The 23,555-nt window shown below is 51.1% G+C and overlaps 1 protein-coding gene across 1 annotated transcript in view; it reads right to left on the bottom strand.

The window, feature by feature from the left end:
* Positions 1-405: 405 nt before the first annotated feature.
* The window catches only part of LOC100900773 (homeobox protein EMX2), a 39,106-nt gene continuing 15,956 nt past the window's right edge, over positions 406-23,555 (bottom strand). Inside the window, exons 2-4 of the mRNA XM_029110997.1 lie at positions 17,377-17,549; positions 5,097-5,426; positions 406-543 (exon numbers count right to left, since the gene is read on the bottom strand). Of these exons, the coding sequence (XP_028966830.1) occupies positions 406-543; positions 5,097-5,426; positions 17,377-17,549 (641 nt within the window). The remainder of the gene's footprint in view (positions 544-5,096; positions 5,427-17,376; positions 17,550-23,555) is intronic.

The following is a 23,555-nucleotide window of genomic DNA, read 5'->3' on the forward strand; positions in this document are numbered from 1 at the left end:
AATTCGATAGAGACGCCGATTTCAATGTTCTGTACAGACATTCGAGAATAATTTCAACACTTATAGATGAGGCTTGTGTCATATCAATGATCGAATCGATGTGACGCTCCTGGCGACGTTTATCTCCATCCTCGGGAATTTCCGATTTGCTTCGATTTTCTCCCGAATCGTTGGTTCATGCGAAGACGCCGCCCGCTTTTTCCCTTCAAACCTGCCGCAGGGGAATCATCTGGGTCCCCCATTCCTCTGATATCCAGGTAGCGCATGGGATGAGGGACGCGAAGTGTTCGGCTTAGCTCGATTGAATCTGCTTGCATTGAGCTCTTCGGATGGCGCTATGCCAGCCGCCTGGCTGATGGACGAACAGAACACGCGCGGACGAACCTGAATGAGTGATCGTGTAAGTCAGTCGAAAAGCAAACATTCGTATCGACAAACTACAAATGAATAAACTAACATCCAGCCAGCCGAGAAAGCCACAGATGAGAGTCGATGATGGCCGAAAATGACTAGAGCAACGGCGGCGGCGGCAGCTGCGAACAACTCATCGCTCACGATGGGTAGCAACAAACGACCCATCGAACCAGCATCACCCTGCAAGCAGCGGCCGCAGCTGAGAACGTCGACGACGACGGCTCCAACACCTCACGATCGATGTTCTTCTTCTTAAGCTATTGAAATGGGGCGAGCGAATGTTCGTTTGTGTGGTTTCGTGTTTGTCCGTTTAGTTAATTGGTATAGAACGAGATGTCTAAGAGGCTTCCTTTCGCCTGTAGTTGCTCGCTCGCTCACCCGCACCTCACTCGTCGGTCGGGCGTTCGTTCGCCTCGTGTTAGTGGTAATGAAATTCAGTCGCCCACACGAAAATCAACAACAGCAATAACGACGTCGAGGGCCACGGCAACAACGACGAGAAGCCCTAATAGTGAGAACAGCCACTACCACACAGTACGGGAACAATGGAAGCATGACACGAGGGTAGGTATTCACCATCGGATACCGTCGCAGAACAGTTTCCGGTTTGTTATTAATCAGCTGCATTCACTGGATGATGACGGTGCGGACCGTTCCGACCTTCCCTTGGTGGCATTGCGGGGAGTCAGTGCCAAATCAAACTTACCGTCTCCTTACGCTTGGGTTCCGACATGGAGACGGATAGCAGGAACCTCTGGAATTCTCTGCTCTATCAAGATTCAGACTCTGCTCCTCCGACCGTTATCCCTCCATTGACGCCTGCCATATGGTACATGCGGGAAGAATACGGGATATGAATAAACGTAGTTGGGCATATTTTCAAGAAGACAGCCCGACGATTCATAGGCGGTCGAGGGAGAGCTGCTGTGTTCTCCGCTGGGTCGCTCTGATGTCTGTGGGATGGCTAAGATGCAAGCGGTGATTGTCCCAATCAGCAGACTGAGGAACGTCGAGTTCATTTGAAAATCATCCGTTTTGATGGAGACGCATGGGGAGCGAGAGGAGTACCTATTGTTGGATGATTTTTCCGTGCTCGTCTCTTGGGAACCCATCGTCAGCTGCCTAGAGCACAACCTCCAGCGGCGAGAACAAAGGAGGAGGGCTTGAAGATGCGACTCTTAGGATCCCCATTGAAAGGGAAGAGCCAGCGCGTACTTTTTTGACGATTCATTTCATTTGATCTCCTTTTTTAATACCTGCTTTTATTGAATCTCGGCGCTCCATCTTCCAGCCGGAGCCATAGGGCGTGACATCTACGTTCACGGTACCATAATAAGCTCGCTTGACAATCGCCGCGATTGTGAGTGACTCCAATCGGCTCGCTCATGTTACCCACCCGCTCATGATCGTGACGAAGATGACGGTAGTGACGGTGATCTCGCGACGTCGACGATGGCAATGCTGATCATGCGGAGGGCGATGATGACAGATTTAGTGACACTGTTTTGTTCATTGTGGGTCGTTTGCTTCGCTGACTATGCCGACTTAGCGGTCGAATGAGTGAGTGACTGACTGACTGACTGACGAACAGACTGGCGGCCTGGTCGGTCGGTCGGCTGTCTCACTGACTGACGTGCAGGAGGCTGAGCTCCGCGTTCAGATGTCAAGTTGGCATCAAGGCCTTTATTTGTCCAAGTCCCTATTCCAATTGTCTCCCAATTGTGTCTGTGTTGTTTTTCTCTCGCTTTTTCGCCCTCACTCCTCGGCCGGTGGTGCTAACGGCGGCGGTCGTTCCCACTGCCGTAGCCTATGCGAGTCTCTCTCTGCCTCGCGTTGTCTATTTCGCTCCCCGTTCGACAGAGTGGTGACATTCGCTTCGGTTGACAATGAAGCATAAATAATGTTATGTGGTGGTCTGCTGCTTGTTGTCGCTGCTACCGCTAGCTAGACGGCTGGATGCCTGGCTGGCATTAGTGTGTCGTCCCGTTGGGGCTGTTCGTCGGCTCGCCACCATGGGCGGAGCTTGATGCGCCGCTGCTGCTGCCGGAGGGAGGGAGAGAGCCTCGCTTGAAGATTAGAACTGTAAGTCTCCTTTCCTTCGGGCTGCGTGTGGAGCAACAGCAACGAAATCGCCCTTATCGTCGGTATCGTCATCGTCGGAATCTCGAGAGAGGGCGGCGAGAGCGTACGAAGTGATCTGAGTCGCTCATTTCAACTCATTTCGAGTATTCCGGCCTACGAGTGGAATCTGTCGTACCGTGGAGGGCGGGATTGACACGAGGGAAATCCGCATGAGGATTTCCGATTCGCGATTGAATCTAAATCTCGGCGAGCTATCCAGAAGAGAGCGCGATCTGTGCCGGAATGAATATGCATATGCTGTGCGACTTATTCCGTCCGCCCAGGGCAATCATTTTCGGGCATTCTGGGGGATACAGAGGAACGGCTGTTCCTATGAACATGAATAAAGAGAGGGTATTCACATCCATCATTGCTTCCAGCATTTATTGTGTTCTTCTTCTCCATCGTGGTTCTTCTTATTGGACCAAAAATCATTTCACATTGTTTCTGTATCAGTCGTATCTATGTACATCGAGGATTCAGTCTTCACCTCGGTATTTTTAGGAACATGCGATCAGCAGTTGCCGGAAAAATCTTCATTACATCTTCACTAAATTGGAGCGGCTTTCTCGAGCCCGTCTCCCATCGATCGATCCCTCTTCTCGGAAACCTCTTGATGGGGGCGAAGTGTTCGAACATGGAAGAGCCTTTGAAATCAATCCCGGTCGGATTGAGCGTTCTGAACGACACGATGAGTGGGAGGGACCGTGATCTCGAGCGGCATTTGGGTAGAGTGCGTCGATAGAATAAGTCACTTTCAGATTTCAGGGGACACAGCTCGTTTCCTCATTCGGGACTAGTCTGTGTAGTCGAAGTCCTTCGATCAGGGATAATGCGGCATACTCCGACGGCTATATGCGAATTCATATCTGCGTTTACCGGAATGGAGCAGTTAGGAGGAAAGCCGACGCGGTGATGATTGTCTGATACAATCGCCATACCTCCTGGCGCATGGTCATTTTGGGCATGCATCGCGCTCAGGAGGGAAATAACTGGTGCTGGAAAAGATCCAGCTATGTAGTAGCCATCGAGGAGCTTTCGGGAGCGGTTGATTGTATCTTTGTATCTAAGAGGAAATGTTTCGAGTGTTGTGCGTAACCCGAACCGCCAATAAAGCCGATAATTGCGATGACTTTCAAGACACTCCGTGGAGGCAGAACAAATATTAGAGGGTAATACAGAGTCGATGTCATTAAAGGAGGGGAGAGAGGAAATGAAACCGGTCTCCATGACTGCTGATGGTTGCCAGCTCTACTCTCCATGGTGAGAGCGCTCAGACGCACGATCGATGCCTCCTGCATTCCCGATGAGTGAATTGATACGACAGGTCATCTGGCGCGATACAAATCGTTCGCCCACAAGAAACGACGTGAGCAACCAATTGAATGACGGGCAGCCAGAATCGCGAACAAGTAAGACCGAGGCTACTCGAAAATCGGTGGGTTATCCATCTGGGGTTAAAAAATTCAAATTGAAGTACGAATTTCAAAGAGAGCTAGTACAAGGTCGAGTTGAGAGACGTCAGACCGCTCGGAAAGGAATCCTGATGGTTCATGTTTTCAAGCTCATTAGTCGAGACGTCGGGTCGTCTCTCGTTCAATTGGAATTTATGGGGAACCTCACGGTAAACGTAAATCGCGCATCATTGGAAGCGAATATTCAAAGGGTGCAACAATGGCCATCGGATCCGTCTGGAGAAATTCTCGAAGAGTCGCTTCATGGAGGGCGACCTTCGAAACAACACATTCCCTGGCTGAGAAACCAGCGCTGTGGCCCCCTTCCTCTCACATGTCGATCGCATTTCACTTGTCATCAATCTTCACTTCGCTTAAATAAAATTCGTATGTACATTGGAATAAAGATCATTCATACCACCATCTTCATCGGAGAAAATATCGATTTTCCTCCAGAATTAGTCGTGCGTCGGCAAGGAAACCTTCTGCCGTCGAATCGCCACCAGCTGCTCATAATTTAAAGACAGTATCGTTGAATCGCGAACGATAACTACATAGCTTGATACACATAGGTACACTGGAATCGACCCACATTTCTCGAGATTTCAAACCGCAGATAGCTTCATACTTGTGGGTATTCTGGACCACTCTCCGGAACCTGTGAAGTTCGATCCGACGCTTGCTGCGATCGCAGCTCTGAATCATAGGGGGAGGGCTGATTGGCTATCAAGATGGGTTTGATCCCCGGGAGCTTCGACACGGGATGTCGGTAGAAGAACCCTCGGTCTCCTCGAGCCGAACAATATTCCTATTGCTCCGAAGAACCAGTGAACGGTGCGATATCAGCTCCCATTTCCGTGACAATAAGAAGATCATCTCCGTGCCTATCTCGAACCTATCTAAATATATCTCCTCATATAGATTCACATATTCATGTGTTCATTCGAATTGATCTTCGTAAATGCTGTTCTGACTAAAAATGCACATTCAGGACTCCCGCTTCACCACTAGAGACTGAGCGAACGGTGGACTCGCTCGTTCACGCGGCTCGCGTGCTTCACGTTGGTCTTGCTGCTGCTGCTGATGTTGGAGTTGGGCTTGTTGAACTGCTTGCTGCTGTAGAAGATGGTGATGCTGCTGCTGGAGCAGCTGTATGTGTTGTTGCAGCTGAGGATTCAATAATTGAGGAGGAATTCCCTGCAGCTGCTGGAGCTGCTGCTGCAGTTGGAGATGCTGTTGCTGAGGACTGCTCGCCATTGGATCGTCTTCCTCATCGCTTTCTTCCAGCTCGATGTCCGGTGACATAGAGCCGGGCGAAGGCGGCGTCGTGTTGTTGTTGTTATTATTCGATTGGCCCGCTCCGACAGAGCCTCCTTCAGATTCCTCTTGTTTCTGTCGTTTGTGTTTCGTCCGTCTGTTCTGGAACCAGACTTTCACCTGGAACAGAAGAGGGAATATCGTCAATTCAAGAAGCTCCGTTCCGTTCGATGTGTCGGCGAGAGACATTGCGTCCCTGTCCCAAAGACCGGCGGCGGCGTGGACCCCGGCAGAGCGTCGTTGATCCAAAGTCATATGGAAACACGTAAGCCTCGGTGATCAGACGAGAGTGACAAGTCGAGCCACCTGATCGTCAGCTCGACGTCGACACTCGGAAAATGCTTCAAAAACTTCGACCACAAGACGACCGAGACAATGGTAAATGCAATCACCGTTTGACTGACAACGCTCTAAGTTGAACAATGTTGAAATTATCATGAGAACGCTCCGACCCAGCTGTCGCCAGCAAATCTTGTCGCAGACCATCAAAATCGGAACTGTACCACAGGGCATTCTGTCGCTCTCCCGCGGTTTTTCGGGAGATTCGACCCGCGGAAGCCGCGGGATCTCGCCATGTCCGCTCGAAGAATCCGAATATTCCCACCGAAATATTTTTCCCGAACTCCAATCCTCCGACTTCTTGCGTATTCCGCGCAGTACACGAATGGGGGACGTAAGCTCGAGTGAACGAGCCCGCGCGTGCTCACCGTCGGTGTATCCTGATCCGAAATTTATTGAGGCGATTTGTTTCTGCCTTTCTTTATTTTTCGTTATCGTGAAATCTCAACAACGACAGCCGATTCTGCTCCCGGTGGTGCCTATCGTACAGTGAGAGAAGCAACGCTTCCGACCGCGACCGGCGATGCGATGTAGAGTCGGGCGGGAGCATGAGGTGCTTGTGACGACTGTCTCGCTGCTGCAGTGCGATTCAAAGAAGACGAAGTTCGAAAAGTGAGAGCATCCGCATCACTGTTCGAAATCTCCGTACGACGAACGATGAGCGGTCCATCGCTCTGCTCGGCGAGCAGAAGCAGGCAAACATACGGTCAGGCCGATTGGCTCGAACAGTCGGAGTAGAGTCCCAACTCACGAATTCAAACAGTGATTCCGTGGCGCGTATTTGTCATCTGTTCCTTGCAGGGACGACAAGATTCTCCATACGTACACGATCTTCTTTCGTACCATAGCTTTTCGATTTCGCTCATGAGTTGAACCGACGAGAATTCTGAATTCCAATGGCGATTCCCCTCCCACCAATTTTTCACGATCGAATTTCGAGAATGAGGATTTTTTTTCCCGTTTGGAGCGGGGAACACGGTTTTCGGCTTGTTCCTCAACTACATACATACCTCGAGCTCCGAATCCGCTCCATTGGGAATTTGTCTGCGTGAGTTCCATTGACCGAGAACTTCGTCGGCTTTGTGGGATCCCTAAGTGGAACTTGTTCGCGACACTCGGCGACGGTCGCGTTCTTCTTCGACCGTGGACAAGTTGAGTCGCTCGCGAGTCCTTCTATTCGTTCACTTCGGTGTGGCGCGCGGCCAGCTCGAGTGATCGAAGCTCGCTCAGGACAAGTCAATATAGCGATAATCTTACGCGGAGGAGCGCTACGTGCGAAAGATAACCCTCGGCATCGGCTGCGACGGCGGCGACGATCGCGACAAGGAAGGAGAAAGGCGGGGCTTGATTTATGACCGAAAAGGCTGCGTACCGATCGTTATTTCACTTCTGCCGTTCGTTGAATTTTCTAAATAAGACGCTCTAAGACCCGTCGGCGGGACACCTCTGCCCGAAGCGGCCACGAGATCCATTGCCCACCGATGATGTACGGGAGAAATCCGACCTGGAGTCTCGTCAAACATCCAATTCGAAAGACTCCCTGCATCCATGTTGTCAGAAGGCCTCGAGCGCTAAAAAGCGGCGGTGGACGATTCAACATCGATCTCGACGACCTTCCAGCAGAACTGATCGACGATACCGTTCGTGGACTTCATTTGAACCGTTCCTCCGCAGAATCGTACCAACAGGCTCAAGAGTGTGTATATACACTGCCACGGTGACCCATAATTCGTTCCAGAAACGATTCGTCATCGAATAGTGAACGTTGCCGTCGCCACGGCCCTCCTCATCCCCTAGGGTCGGGCTGTAGGCTGTCGTTTGTTCGCGGCTCACGGCAGCGGCGTGTCAAACTTAAATGTGCGAAGCGTCGACACAAGCCCGACCGTATTTCGAGCTTGCCTCCACCGAAGATACGAATTGTGATTGAGCCATTCGGACCGATCGAGTCTGACTGATCGAAGAGTTCAAGGATCGAGCAAATTTGCGAATTGATGAGCTTCCACCACGGTAGCGATTAGTTACCAAAGATAAACAGTCCACGCGCTCCGTCGCCAAAGCCGTCGCTAGACGAATCGTCCGCCCGGTCAATCACGCACTCACGAGTCATATAGATAGCAGAGGGAACTAGTCTCGTTATCAGCTACGATGCATGAAGTGGGTGAAGTCGGAGCGCCGAAGATCTACGATACTCACGCGGCCACGCACGGGAAAGACAGAAAATTTACAACCGAATGTCAGCGATGTTGGTCGTCGTCGGCTTGAATCAACACTGGTAGCCGAGGACGCTCCCGAGGATTTCGATCGGACGCTCCACCTGCAGGCTTTCGGAATGCTCTCACACCGAACGGACGGAAAACGTGCACGGCAGTTGTTGATAGTGAATCGACGGGCCGCGATCGCTGGGTCTGAGTGGGATCTCTTGTTTCTTCTCAGGGATCTCTTCTGATTCATTCACGCGCATATGCACCGACAAACGCGAGCAATAACCGCGGAAGCAGAAGTCATGGCAGCTGGCAACTGTCGTAGCGTTCTGTGTGCGGCGCTCGTTATAAATTATACGCAAGAGAAACGCGCTTCGTTAAACGAAAGAGACCGAAACAACGTTAGTTGAGATATCGCTCGCCAACTTTTATTGTCGCCACCGAGACAGGAAGCCGCTCGCTCGCAAGCGAAAACACAAATGGTGCCGCAGATAAAAAAAACCAAGAGAAAAAACATAGGCGAAGTACAGCCGAACCGGGTTCGAGACGAGACCCGAGAGTGGGTACCCATGTCTGGAGCTCGCCAGCTGCAATCCACCTACTTGAAGCAAATCCGAATCGCAAGCAGAGCGTATGACGATCACGAAAATGTGTCATCGTAGTTTCAGGCTGTCGACTGACTCGTCATATCCGTCGCTGCCGAGAATTCTAGTCGAGGACACTTGACTCCTTCATCGCAGAGAAGAGACCGCACACAAACTCAGAGGCATGCGAGGCACAGCGTACAGAGCTGTGACATCGGCAAGCCCCTTTCTCTGCTCTCACCAAGATGCCATCTGTCTTCGATCTATTTGTTCATACGAAGCTAGCACAGGCTCCATCACACGCATACACGCCGGAGTTTGCACATCCGCTCCGTGCTGCTATCCCCGGCTAGCCGATACGGCTACTCTGCATTCATAATGATGAGGAAGTCTTGAAGCTCGTCGTGTCGCCTCTCCCCCCGACTACGGCTCTCCCTCCTCCCACTCCATTGTCCTTCCTGACCGAAGTCCTTTTTTCGTTCGTCATCTCTCCCGCTCAGAATGCGCTCCATGTATACTCGTTAGAGCTCCGGAATTGAGTGCGCCGAACGCTGAGGGAGTGCTCTCTCTTTGGTCTTGCTCATTTTTCACTCGTTGCTGTTGACTCGTCGCTCATGGCCACGTGACCCGCGCCCCATAACCTCTTCATCACCTCCCCGGCGCGGAGTTCATGCATGCGGGCTCATCGGTCGTTTTTTCCCCGTTCACACTCACTTATCGAATTAGGTGGTTGCTTATTAAGCTCGACAACCACGCTTCGACGCTTCGGTGTCCTTCTCTCTATCAAGTACCGTATGGGTCTCCCGCACACTACCTAGTACATAGAAATCGCTCGATCTTCAGAAAACAAAGAGGAGTTCGACGGACTCCTCGTCGCGTCGATGCTAAACCGGTCGTGGGTCTCTCGATCGGAATTATTAGATCTCAAAAATTCCGCGAGAGACACATTGTCCGGCTTGAGTTCAGTGCACTCGATCCGATACTCATGCAGCAAGACACAACCGATACGAGACTTCGCGGGGAGAGGAAATGGAGGGACGTTGAAAGCGGAACAGGAAACGGTGATTGCTCTTCCCTACCCGAGCCTTCTCCTCTAGACCGTCGAAAGGAGATTGCAACAGAGAATCAAGTCCGAAACATCCCTGGCACTCTTTGTTCGACATCGTTTTCGGCGAGACATCTCTGTCCGAGTGAGACATAATACTCTGGCCAAAATGAGAGTAGATCTGAGCAGCGGAACGAGATCCATCTCCCGAGCTAGATGTGGGCTCTGGCGCGTGCCAACCTGTTAATAATTCTGCAAGCTCAAGGCAACCCGAGACGTTCCTTCGCAAACGGAAAACCGACCTCTTAAGTGCTCGGAGACATCTGCAATCGGAGAGGGAACTAACCCCGCAACTCGTTCATGTCCTCGGTACTTCCTTGGATAGTGAGTCTCAAGATGAATGAGTGGCCCAAAGTCTTCGGGACCGAGTCGATCCCTCAAGAAACTACAAACGTCGCGCACGCTCATTCTTGCGTCGGAGACACGATTGCTAACAATGGACAAAGCGATTCACGCACGCGTCAGTCGATGATAGATGATGATGGTTCATACTCGGGAAATCCCTTCGGATTAGGCTGATGATGATGGATCAATGCGTCTCAAATCGAATCTTCATCGCCGCCGTTGTCATTGTTCCTCGGATACCAGCAGCTCAGAGCAGTCCCCCAACTTCATGAGTGCAGCCTTCGCCCCCGGGGTGAAGAAAAAATAGACAGAGCGAGTAAGGCGTTGATGGGGCCACAGTTCACGATAGCAAGAAAGCTCTCGTCGGTCGGTAGTGAGTGCGAAATTTATGTGTGACAAGCAAGCCAACCTGGGACGATGCTCTTAAGCAAATGTTCCGTCGTCACCGAGAAGGCTGTCATTAAACCCAATTAAAGCATCTCTCCCATAGAAAAATTGATAGATAAAATTCAAGAGTCTGGATAGCCGCCGAATGCTAGCGTAATTTCAGAGCGGGAGAGAAAGCCTAAGAGTTGTTTTATTTATGGCACCATATATGGCTCCGCAGGATGCCTTCTGATCTTTGCTGACCTTCATCAGGTCTTTCCTCTCTTCGGGTCCTTATCACAGACTTCTTCGCTCTCTTCGGCAACCCGCTTCGAGTCTCGCCTCTACAATCTTGTCAATCACAGTAAAGGATCGTGAATAATCTTCGGTGAGGTCTGTTTTCGGAATCCGTCACGAAACCATCTGCGTCCGCATATCGAACCGAAGAAGATACGCGACTTCGCGACCTAACGCGAGTTATGCTCGCGTTGAGTCTCGGGACGTCGGTCGCACTCTTGATTGGGAACAGGGAGCGAATCAGTGCAATCCTGACTTCGGTAGGCTTCGAGAATCCGTCCGGCATAATTCTCAGTCTTCCGCGAAAACTCCGAGAAAAATCGTTCGCTCCCAGACGCTACGGGCCACCAGGGCGTAACGCGGAATACGAGGATCAGTACGGATGAAGTCACTGTATCTTTTTCCCTGACGCGTCCACTCTCTTGCCCGTTGACTCTTCCATAAAAGATTCCTTCTCAAAAGAAGTCGTAAAACCATTGAACGTGGGCGGTTTTGTCGCGATTACTAAGTGAGTGCGTGCGCGAGTGAGTGAGCCAGCGAGCGAGCGAGCGGGCGAACAAGCGCACGAGTGACTGAGCCAATAAGCGGTGAGCAAATCCAGCTGTGATTTTCTTCTTATAGTTGTTGTTAACTGCGTCGATCCAAGACAGCGATCAATAATGTTGAACGGGTGTCAATTGTTCTGAAGAATCGACTGCATACGACCGAGAATCACAAGCACATGCCCGCTCAGTGGGTAATCAAATTCCTTGACAGATGACGTCTTCCTTCCTCAATTAGCAGAATTTCTCGAGAAACGAGCATGTAATTCAACGTGGATTTATCGTACCCATAATGGAAAAGCCGAGGGTCTCCTGCGGAATGATGTAAGCGAGTTAGCGGCTGTGTCAGCCCTCGATGAGCAGCTCGCCTTTGCTGTCACTTCGCAGAAAAATATTATCTGAGTGAGCCCTGTGCGACAATCCGAGGAGGGTCGGCGAGAGAGCCAGCCGCGACCGACAGAACATTAAACGGCCATAAAGAGATTTCTGTCCTTGCTGATAAGCGGAAACGAACGAAGTACTCTTCGTATTCATTTAATCTCGCAGGATCCCGACGCAAACAACGGCGACGGCTGCTAGCTCGGCCGCGGCGACGACTAAATACGACGGGAAGCAATTGATAAAACGAGTCGTGCAGCGAGAACGAGCGGAGATCTCCGCTCATTTAACTCGCACGCGATTGTCCGTGATGTGTGTTCAATAGAGACAAGCACGAAATTCGATACAGGCTAACATTGCAGGCGATAGCAAGACGTGGAATCACCACGAAATCAACGTAAAGCGTTCAATGGCATGAACGCGAGCGAGGAGGCAGCAGCCGCCGCCACCGCCACCATCGACGTCTCAGGAATCGACACCGTAGCGCCGCACGGTGGACGAGGGCATGCTCGGGAATATCCGTCGATGACAATTCGTCAGTGGGTATCGGTGTCGGGCTCGACTCTCCGAATTGGCTTCGTCAACTAGCCGGATGATGGATATAATGGATATATATATATATATATGGATATAGCAAACCGATTCAGTTATGGATGAATGAAAGTATCAATCTGAAGCGCGGAATAGAATCGCTTACATACATATTCATGCTTACTACGTTCACTTTTATGTAGAGGAGGTTCTGAGTTCGAGGAACCTCAACGGATGACGAATCGTTTCGCCTTGGCCATTAGCCCGATTCGACAAGTCCTTCTGCGTAGCATTTTTTGCCGATTGCGACCGAGGAGGCTTCGGGAATTTCTTTCTCTTTCCGCTCTCGCCCTGGCGGCCAAGGTTCGTGTTTGCCCGGGAGTGCGTGGCAATTAATATCAATTTGCGAATTCTCCCAGCTATGTCTTCTGTTGCTTTGAAGACAATTGTACGATGCTCTCGTTTCGCTATAAACGCTCTACCGTTTGCTCGGCCACTGCCCGCTCGGGCTCCTGAGGCTCTAGGTCTAATTTGTCTCTTTTTCGAAATTCACATTCGGTCAGCGTTCTCTTTCCATCCTGCTCAATTACCTGAAACCTTGTCTTTAGCGACAGCGGGACCGGTCCTCGAGCCTCTCAAAGTGGCCGTTCCTTGGTTCAATTTACGAGTCGGTGAGGGAGCGAGCGAACGCGCCGCAGTGAAAATCACTTATCGCTAACAAACTAGCTCGGGAAATGAATCGCTAAACGGCGAACAGAAAATTAGCGTCTTTAGGTGTCCGTTAAGTAAAGCGTTCACCGTACCCCTTCCGGATGCTTTTCTCTGAAATTATTTCAAGCACTCTAGGGTGGCGACCGGATACACGGCAGCGAAAACTCAATCTTGGCGAGAGGTGGCGATTTTCCTCGCAGATCGGAGAGTCGAGATCAGAAGTCTGAGGTTCATAAGCTCTGTAGCTCTACTTCTCACACCTCTATTCACATTTCGCGAACGTCCGCTCAACTCCAGAGGGAGTCCGCATACTGGAACGCATCCCCCTCGGAGAATCCTTCCCGGTTACTGAGCCATTGGTCGTGACAAGTATGTGCACTTCATCCTCGTGTGTATGAACAATAAGACCGTTCCAACGGCCGAGGAATTTAATCCGCGCGAACTGAAGAAGTCAGCCAAGTGCTCGAGCAAACTCGCCAAATAGGCTGACTGAGGAAGAAAAACGCCAATTATCGATTGGTCCAAACGAGCGCGGGCAAGCTTCAGTGGTCATCAGCTGCCTCGGATGCTCCGGCTCTCACCTGCCCAACAGAGAAAAACTATAGCTACGGCTAATTTTGTCTTCAAAGTTCAACAGCGCGGGCTCGGCATGCCTGGACATTTACACTTTATCTTCTGCTCGTTCCCGGCTCGCCGAGCCTTCCCGATGGTGTCGGTGGCCCTAGACGAGCTGATGCGAATGGGCCTGCACGAGATTCTCAGCCAGGACCACGGATCGAAAGTTGCACGAGCTGATAAGCTCGCGAATAATATTCCCAACTGAACGTGTGTTTTGAACAGCTACGGAACTCTGCGGAGTGAATGCTGCCGCTTCCGTTATCGCGAGACATCAGCCTAAAGGTACTATCCCGCTGGTACTATCTCGTTCGTCCGGTAGGACGAACTAGAATTCTCGGGACCCCGTAGCCTGTCAAGTTGCTGTCTCGTTGTTTTCAATTCCTGGTCGAGCGGAAGAAACTTTGGAACAAGATAATTCCAGTCGTGGGGATTGTTGCCAACCAAAAAAAATTGACAGAAATTCATGTTGAGATGCCTTTGTTCCGAGGATCATAGGAGTCCCTCGCCAAGTGGCTCGCTCCTGTTTATACCAGCACCACTGCCACGGTGATTTCTTAAGAGATAAAAGTTGGCCACCGAAGGATAAAAAGTCTGCTGTTGCCCCCGACGCGACGCGCTCAAGTGATGAGTGCCGAACGCATCCATATCTTATCATTGACTGGGACTGGACGACGTGCGTCGACTGGATTCCCGTGCAAGTTCCGGCGATCTTCCATGGAACGCGGAGGGCATCCCTGAGCAGCACTGATGCGGCTGAGCATGGCCACACGAACACAGAGCGATTGAAGACGTACTCAAGTGTCGACGGATCGGTGGACTCTGGGGGAAGAGTCGTGAAACCAAATTTCATTTCTGCCCTCTCCCTCCAATGTCTCGTTGTGGCCGTCTCAAAGATGCGTTGAGCTGCTCAAACCCACACGCGGATATTGTATGAAATTGCGACGCCCAACCACAGCATTTGAGCAATTCAACCAATTAAATTGATAAGTGTAATAACTTTTCTAATGACAATAATGACGACGATCATCTCGCTTATCATCATCTCCGCTATCTTCATTTTCGTCGGCCTCGATGTCGTTCACGCACATGGTCGCTGGCTTCGACTCAGCATATGTATGCCTACGATGATCGACTCAAATGGACATTTCGGTGCTCAAACATGCTTGACCTTAAATAATTATTCATGGGGTGCTTAGGTTCCGATTGCCTCATCCGTCCGTGCCCGCGACCGCGGCGGTGGCGTTGTTTGTACAAATCGACGTCATTGTTGTTGTCATGAGAAAATTTTCTCCCCGACTCTTCCGAATATCAGAAAAGCGCATCGAGCAAAGTCTGTCGCGTCCCACGCGAGTTTTCTAACTGAGAGTGGATCAACGTCTCACTGGCCACCGAATTCGCCCGCGATGAATTCATCTGTCGAGTCTTCTCTATCTCAATCGCAATTAGTTTCCCTGCTCCTCTCTCTCCCGCTTCGCTACTACTACATGTGGAAAGTTCAGACCCTGCCCAACGCAGATTACGCCCTGATTAGGGTGATAAAACTGACTCCCCCGGTATGATCTCGATACGATTTAATGGCGATTCGCTTCCAAGCGACCGAAGATCTGCATTTGGTTCGCTGTCCGGGGCGGAGGGGATCTACGCCGATGGAACGTCTCGTGGGCTCCATATTTCGCTTCACAAAACGCTCGGGAGCATCAAGCATGGAATGCAAACAATGCCAGCGCAGATCAACAGGTAGCCGAGAAGCAGTCGATGCTGGACAAACCCGACAATTTCCCCGTCGCTCGCCTCCGTGACCGCTTGAAAGCCTTCAACGTAATCGGACGTTCATGTGAAATCCATGTTCGAACAATAAGGCTTCGGACGATGAAGTGGACAAGATCAGCAGAAGAAACTGATCGCGTAGAAGCCGATGAGAAAGATGGACGAGGAGGAGGACGGCGATGACGGCGACGCTGATGAGAGCAAGCTTATAATTACTCCACAAATTGATTGTGTATTAGTCCAAGCCGGCACGATGAGCAGCACCAAATCGAGTCAGGCTCTTGGAGCCAGATCGAGACAACGGAGGCCACGAGCACCGAATATTGATCACTGTGATTATGAGTCTCAGCCCGAACGTTGTCTGCGCCAGAGGGCGAGGGATATATGGAATACAAAGTACACTGGTAAGACAATGAATGGAAAAGGGAAGGAGTTGAAGTATCTCGTTCCGACGAGCCGTGACCGAGGAACGAAGCTCCTTCTAAGACTCAGCCGTCAGGGGATGCTCTTAGCGCAGTGTTTCCCAAAGTTCTCGAAGCCGTGGATACCCGTGGACTCCCCTATATATTCGTGGCACTAGAAACATGGGCCCTTAGGACCCTCTTCCGTAGGATCCTATAGGGACCCGAAAATCGCTATGAACCCCTAAAAGTCCTTATGACCCCTTTTGAAAAGCAATGTTCTAGCGGAGGTTCCCTGGGACCAAGCGACCCGACAGCGGACGTCCGAGGGGAAGACCCCCATCTCACAAAAGAAAAACCGATCCCGATCGTGGGATCATCCATATCATCATCATAAGAATATATTCACTGCCAGGCCCCGTTATTGGGAATTTATCTGTATTCTTTTGCGCTCGACATCCGTTGAAAAGATCGTGGAACGCCCACTTCGTCTTCGAGGAGCTGATACATTCCCGTTCTAAGGCCTCGCGGTATCGGACGCCACTGATTAGCGTGAATTCGTACGATCGCATTTTCGCATCGTAGGCGACGACGAGGCCGTGAGCTTCGATCAATGGCCTCGGAGATTGCTGCTTTTCGGTAGGCAGCTCATCGTGCGAGCCGAGTGACTGACTGAGTGATCGTATTCGAGGCGTCTTGCATGAGATTCTATGGGACTTGTCGGAATCCGAGCCCGCTCTGTACGATCTCCTGTGGAGTATTTTTCCAATCATTCGTGAAAGCCCGAGTTCTTTCTCGTGAAGATCTCCCCTCGGAGGTGCCCTCAGGCTGTCTGAGCTGCGTGAATCTGACTGATTAGGGTGCAATGCGCAAAATGGAAGTGACTTTGTTCCATTAAATTTTAAATTGGCTATGATGAGCCTTCCCCGAGCGGCGATGGTTGCCGCGCGGCTAGAAAGCCCATTAGTCGCTTGGTCGCCCATTCATTTGCTTGTTGCTGCTGCTGCTACTATCCGTCGACAAGCAGAAACGACTCGAGAGTCAGCTCCGACATCAACTTCAAAAGGCATGCTGAATTCAGCGCTAACACCAGTACCGAAATTAGCCGGAGCAGCAACAGCAGATGCGACCAGGAATCCATCCTCGATCCATCTGATTCGCCACCGCGGCTTCCCATCTGACTGAAAAGGTGCTCCCGTGAAATCAGGCTCAAGCGGAGCTATTTACACCAAGAGGTAGCTGCTCCGCTTCGGTGACGCTGAGGTTCCTAATTACCCCTTAAACGCTTCGATAAGAGCCTCATCATCAGCCACAGCAGAACGGAGTTGGGATGAGCTCAAAAGTGATCCGGTCAGCAGAGTAAATCGCAATACAGCTCTTCCTCGAGTCCCGAGCGCCAGGATAAGGACAGTGGATCTGCTGTTTGGTCAACAACGTAATTTAAAGAGTGAGCGAAAGCAGAAGCGGCTATATGAAGAAATCTTCGCGAATAAATGAGCCACCCGATGGGAATGAGGCGTCTCTCATTTGGCAGAGATTCGGAAGAGGAGACGACGAACGAAATAAAAGAGAGATTTGCCACCCACTCCTCAAGGGAGCGGCGCTTGTTACGTAGATTTCATTGCTTGATCCGACGCTGATTGATTGACAGCGAGACAATTTGTGCGTTCGCCGCCTGACAGCTCACGTCTTCGCGTCACGAGTCACGCGGGAACGGTCCATATTCTGTGCATATTCCCGGGGAGCGTATTTATCGATGATCGGGACAAGCCCCGTCATGATTGCCAATCTGGACCTCGCTCGAGTTCAGCGTTTTCAAGCCGGCTCGAGACCCTGGAGCTTGCTTGTCTCTAATCTGATCTCAATCGATTCTCGGGTGGCTCACCTGTGTTTCCGTCAAGCTCAACGATTGGGCTAGCTGCTTCCTCTCTGCTCCGACGACGTAATGATTCTTCTCGAAAGCGTGCTCCAATTTCAGAAGCTGTGACGGTGAGAAGGCGGTTCGGATTCTTTTCGGCTTCCGGAAGGGGTGCAGAAGGAATGATGGAACGTCCGGACCTGGAACAATAATTCTCGTTATCGAATGTCTGCTTCGTGTCGGTCGGCCACCATCGAAAAATTGAGCTACAAAAGTGGAGCATAAATGGGACGGTTCGACTCGGGATACCCTCTCTGTGGAAGGAACGTCGAGACGATGGAATTTAATGTCGGGGAATGTCAACAGAAGCTGTTGTGTCTTGCGCCGCCGTACAGTAGATAGAATTATCAACGAGTGCATTTCCCGTGAATTAAGATGTTCCTATCTGCTCCACTTTCGTTGAGTCATTGTACGTCAGAGATAGCGGATCGGACTACGAAAAGGCCAACCCCTTCTGAAAGTGTGCGAGTAGATGGGACGATATTCACTTTTTTATATTTCCGACCTGGCTGCGGCTGCCTTTCGGAGATTTTGTTTCGCCTTCTACCGCTCGCCCGACGTTTCAACAGGCTTATCTGCGTGAGCGAATGGAGTGCGCGACGTGTTATCGCCCACCAAATGACCGAAGCTGCGGCTGGAGTCGCAAAGTGAAATTGACACGATCCCAATACGAGTCAGATATTCGGGATGCCGCGTCGTTGTGGGCAAAGAGCTAATTCGTCCTCACGTGACTCGGTCGGTCAACTATCCGTAGGCAGAGGAGCGGACGCGACACGAGCGAAAACAAAATCCAAACGGGAGTGCTCTGTTTGCGTTTGAGTCGTCTTCAGATAATTTCAATATCTAATACGATCGACTGGCTTCCCTCGCGTCCCGGCGTGCCAGTTTGTAGTTAATCGAGTAATGGAGACAAATCATATCAGGCTGTCCGGTCGCTGCGCTGGAAACGAAAGCTATGCATACATACATTAATACGGGGAGAGTGTTGAACCCTGCGGCCGGCGCCTTCGATCCGTTTCTACTTCGAATTTCTGCTCGATGAGATTCAGAGGGATCGACAGTTGTAATCGAATGCACGTTCCATTTTTCGGACTGCTTCGGCTGAGCTAATGCTGCTGCGGCTGCCGCCGCCGAAGAAGACGACGGGAACGACAACGCCCTACCGTTATTGCCGTTACCGGAGCGATCGACGTCGGAGCGAGTCTAGCCAGGCCAAAATCTTAACGACATTCCCAGCGTGTAGCAAAGCCGCTCGGTCAGGATGTGCGCTGTATGCGTCCTCACGCCCGACCGGTGCAGCGGCAGCCGACGAGTTAGATAGATAGATAGATTTGTAGATGGAGAGGAAGAGAAACACGGGCCATTGGCGGACATTCAGTCGCATCGACGGTCAGACGATTCGACCGCAATTACGACCGACACTCTCGTCAACGTCATTGACATCAACGATCCATACCACCTTCTCTCCTGTACCGCAGGCGCCACAACTACCGATGGCACCTCGGTCGTCGGCGGCCGCCCTGAGCAGAAGGAGCTGACGAAGAGCGAAGGCAACACGGTACAGTAACCTCTACGGTGCGACCGGTGATCGATCTAGCTGGTTGGTGGTGTGTTGGTAGCTTGGCCGACTCGCATAGCACGCCAGAGAGACTGCAGAGCGAGCTGCCGGGACCGGGAGCGGGGCAACACCACAAACAATCCACACTGTGAGATCCAATAAAAGCAATGATTCACATTATTATTACTGCTGCTGCTGCTGCGGGCGTTGCTGGCTCGTCTTCGAACGGAATCGTGCAGCGGTCCCTATGCGAACCCAGACGGCCACCAGCCAGCGAATGGAGTTTTTTTCGTTCGAATGGATGATGTTGATGATGATAAGATGAAATATCGAGGGGAGAAGATGTGGCGAGAACATTTGAAAATTTAATAATCGGGTGATTTATTGTGGCGAGGAGTCCCGCAGCGAAGTCAACACTCCACATTTAGACACTCACGTCACGGGTAAACGCGCACATTTCCTTACACTCGTACACCTCCGAACAGCACCGGCGCGGCGGTGAAGTAGAGGCAGGCCAATCGATGCCATGATTCATTGACATCCATTTCCCGCGTTTCTCCAATTAGCTTTGCTCCGTGAATATACGTGATCGTTCACGAAAAAATAGCCGTATATATCACCGGAGCCATCTTCTTTAAAAGCCACGCCGGGAAGGAGAGGATGAATTTATGGAAGAGAATCAAGACTAACAAGGGGGTTGAGCCGTATTTCTGAGAACTCAATCCCATCACCTCGTGGAGTCACAACGAATTAGACGGGGAACGTGTACTCGACTTGATTTATTTTTCTTTTTTTAATAAGGCTCTCTGCAAACAAGTATGAGATCCGTTAAGGGCGAAAAAGACGACGTAAAATTCAAGAAGAGAGACCTTAAGATAATAGTAGTGGCGGCGGCGGCGGCAGCAGCGACGGCAAGAGCAAACCACCATCACCACCATCAAAAAGTGGAAACAGGGGCCCGATTAATGATTAGCTTTGTATGTACTGTACCGTAAAACGACCAGTTTCGAGAACGAAGAGCGCTTCGGAAACAGCAAGCGACCGACGAGGCGGCCAAAGGTGTGGTGTAAAATGAACAACAAACAAAATAACACGCTTGATGGATCGCAACTTGATTCAGAATCCTGCTCTCCGATGTAGCTGCAGCAGTTAATGGCAGCAGCAGTGGCTGCAACCCACTCAATGATGATCACGACGACGAGGACGGCCGCGAGGAACGACAACGAGGACGACGTGCAATGAACGATCAGTGTGATCAGTTAGAGGAATCACTAAATGTTTCTGGTCCTCGTGTTCAAACTTGATGTTTGTCACACAATTACGGAATCAATTACCTTTTCTGACGGAGTGGGCAACTTTTAGATCCAATTTATCACTTTCCACAATTATACGCAGAATAATAATTCCTGGTACGCACGAAACCTGAACTCGCTAACTGCACGGAATTTCCGAGCGGATGGACTAGCGAGCATCCCTCCAAGAGGGAGCCGAGATCTCGGAGGGAGCTCGGGCTCTCGTTCCTGCGATAAAGCGCAGAAGCAGCAGAAACTAAAAGTCAATATGGACCAGAATGTATCCATTGTTCATTGCTGCCGATTTTATCTCGCCGGAGAATACCCACAGCGTCGCAAATAGACGGGTCACCGCCATAACATCAGCCACAGCGACTGATAATAGTTGTATCAATAAGCGACGGTGGGGGTTAAGTGGCGAGTCGTTGCGAAGGTGTCGCCTGATTGAAGGTTATCTCACAACGCCGATACGCCTCATCCGACAGGCCGGCCAACGAGCGAATGCTCGGCTAACTTGCTAGCTGGCGACTTGTTATCAAATGTACTGAGCTTATCTACGAATCTCGACTACCCGGTGAACGCGATAAGTGACAACACACCAAGCGAGCCTTCGCTGGTCGGCGTGCTTCAAGATCTCGCGGCGACCGAAGTAGAAGAAAGGAGAGGAAAGAAGAAGCCGAAGTGCAAAAGAGCATCGGTGACAAGCTAAGCCAAATCTTTCGCACATGGGGTGTGACCCGAGTCGCAGGAGTGTGAAGAGCCCCCTCGGTGCCCTTTCACCCCCACTTCTCGCTTGTAGGAGGTAAGGTCGAATGTTCGATAAGGCGTCTGGGGGCGCTTAGAAAAAGAAGTTGGGGGGGAGGGGGTGACACTGACACCACAGGCGTGTTGCCGCCGAACCTAAGTGGAAGTGTGATACAAGGAGGCGAGATCAAGAGAAGAACAGCCCCTACCCCCCGAGAACCCTCCATGATACCCCGCCGAACAGAAAGCTCCACGATAACGAGCTGATTGAAACTGGGCACGTCTCAGTACCGTGACCTTATGACCAAAGAGTTCAGTACGAGGGAGGCGGTGATATGTGCGAAGACGAGCTGCATTCCTCTCCTCAGGTCGACCCACTCCTCCCTTTCACCCAGTAAGGAGACCCGAGCCCCCGGAGAGACCATGTTCATAGTGTTCACCCGAGAAATCACTAGAAGGAATACGTCGGTCGATTCGGAAGCATTCGATCCAGTCGTCGGTCTTGGAGTCGCGATACATCGAGGTGAATTGCAGAAAGTTCGTTTTGCCGAGTCCATGACTCCCGCATCCTCCTGCACGCCACCCGGCCGAATGATTCACGTTTTCCCCAATCGGACTATTGCTAGTAGACTGTCCATGTGAAGAGTGAATTCTGGAAAATTCGCTCTTTCGCGTGGGCTTGTCCCGATGAGCACAGCGAATGAGTCACTGTCGCTAGTGCACCATCGTAACTCGGACGAACGGACTAAACGATGAACAGTCTGACCAACTATAGGCGGGAAACCCATGAGAGCACCGGAAATGATTCCACGGTGCACATTGCAGGTGATCTCTGCGGAAGACTTTTTCGCGAATGCCTGTTTAGTCCGCCAGCGTTTCCTGAGGGAATCAATCGGCCTCAAATGTCGTATCGGGTGATTCCCTGTGTAACTCCCTGACTCGCTAGTGCTCTTCGCGTATTGAGCCTAAGCTACGGACTCACATGTCAAGATAAGCTGACGACTGGCCTCGTTCAGGAAGGCGTTCAAGAAGGCAATCGAGTCGATCATCTCAGGTTCCATCGGCTCTAATCAGGGGTCGGAGCCAGATCTCGATAGCCTCCCACCCGACTGGGGTTTCATTGATTTGCTATTTGGCAAATCTCTCCGATCGGCCCTAACGGAATCCAGTATCCGGATGCACCATAGAATATCCACGTTCCGGCGATCCTGTCAATCGGTATGACAAGCGATAGTTCAGCTCCCATAGATCTCTAGCTCTCCGACGCTCAGAATCTCCTCCAGCCGCAGTCTCTGGGGAGTTCCGAGGAAGATCACCGACACTCAATAATAATTGGATTCACCAACGACGCGAAATTAGTTCGCTAGCACGACAACGAAAACGTTCGCAACACGCGGAGAACGGGCGACTGTTTTTACTCTAAAATGGCGCGAGTTACGCGAACAGTGTGCTCGTGATGATAGTGGTTGTGGTGTTGATGATGCCAACGGTGATGGCAGTGGTAAGTGGCCAAGCTAGTGGAAGAGAGGGAGAGTGAGCGAGCGAACTCACAACCACGACGGCGGCGTCGTCGTCGGCTACTACGATCGAATGACGAGCGAGCGTCACTTCGAAAATCCGCACACGGACGGCCGAAGAGGCAGGCAGACAAGCATCTCGGCGTTCGCTTCTCTCCCTCTGGTTAGTCATCATCAGACGTCATCGTCATTGTCAAGAGCCGAATGACGCGGTTGCCCATTCACTTTGGCTGGCTGTCTCGTCGACAGCGAGAACAGAATGACGGCTAATAATGACTCAAATTACAACCCCGCAAAAAGGAGCGCCGCTCACAGATTGACGGGAGAATTTCTGCCGCGCGGATTCAATCCAGGGAGCATCGAGAAGAAATCTCATCGGTGAAGAAAATACTTCGATCACCTAATCGAGCTCTGGAATCCGATTCAAGGAAGCATGACTCACCACGATGGACACCCGCTCCTACGGTTCTTATCGTGACTCCATTCCCACAATGAGCGAAGGCGGATTCACGTGCTTGGCTCGGATTTCCACGGATCTGAGAGACCACGCTAATCGTCCGATTGTCAGCTCCGGAACTATCGCTGCGTCTGAAAGATTTCGATGCTCCTCTAGCGCATGCTGAAGCCCTCCGCCGGCTGATCTGGCTCCTCAGATCAGGCAAGCGTTCCTTCGGGGAAATTTTCTCCTAGCGGTATTTACATACACGACGGATGAGCTCCGCGGAGAAACCGATTGTTTCCTCATTCCGAGTCTTTGAAGCACACCGACGTACCCACAATTTCCTCGGCTCGATCTCATTCATATTATGATCTCATTGATCTCCCTCTCCTCCAGGAGCGGTATAGGTGTAATTGCAACGATCCATCGATATACGGGAATCCCGTCTTGGGCCTTTTCCGACTCGATGAGACTTCCAGAAAGAGCCATCATTATCGGACACCAATCATCGGAACATACTGCACTGTGGGGAACGAGGAGAATTATAGGGCCGTGTCGACACTGTAAATACGGGCGGCATCGAACACTTTGTGGGT

This window comes from Galendromus occidentalis, unplaced genomic scaffold (genome assembly GCF_000255335.2).
Source record: "Galendromus occidentalis unplaced genomic scaffold, Mocc_1.1 scf7180000077191, whole genome shotgun sequence".
NCBI lineage: Eukaryota > Metazoa > Arthropoda > Arachnida > Mesostigmata > Phytoseiidae > Galendromus > Galendromus occidentalis.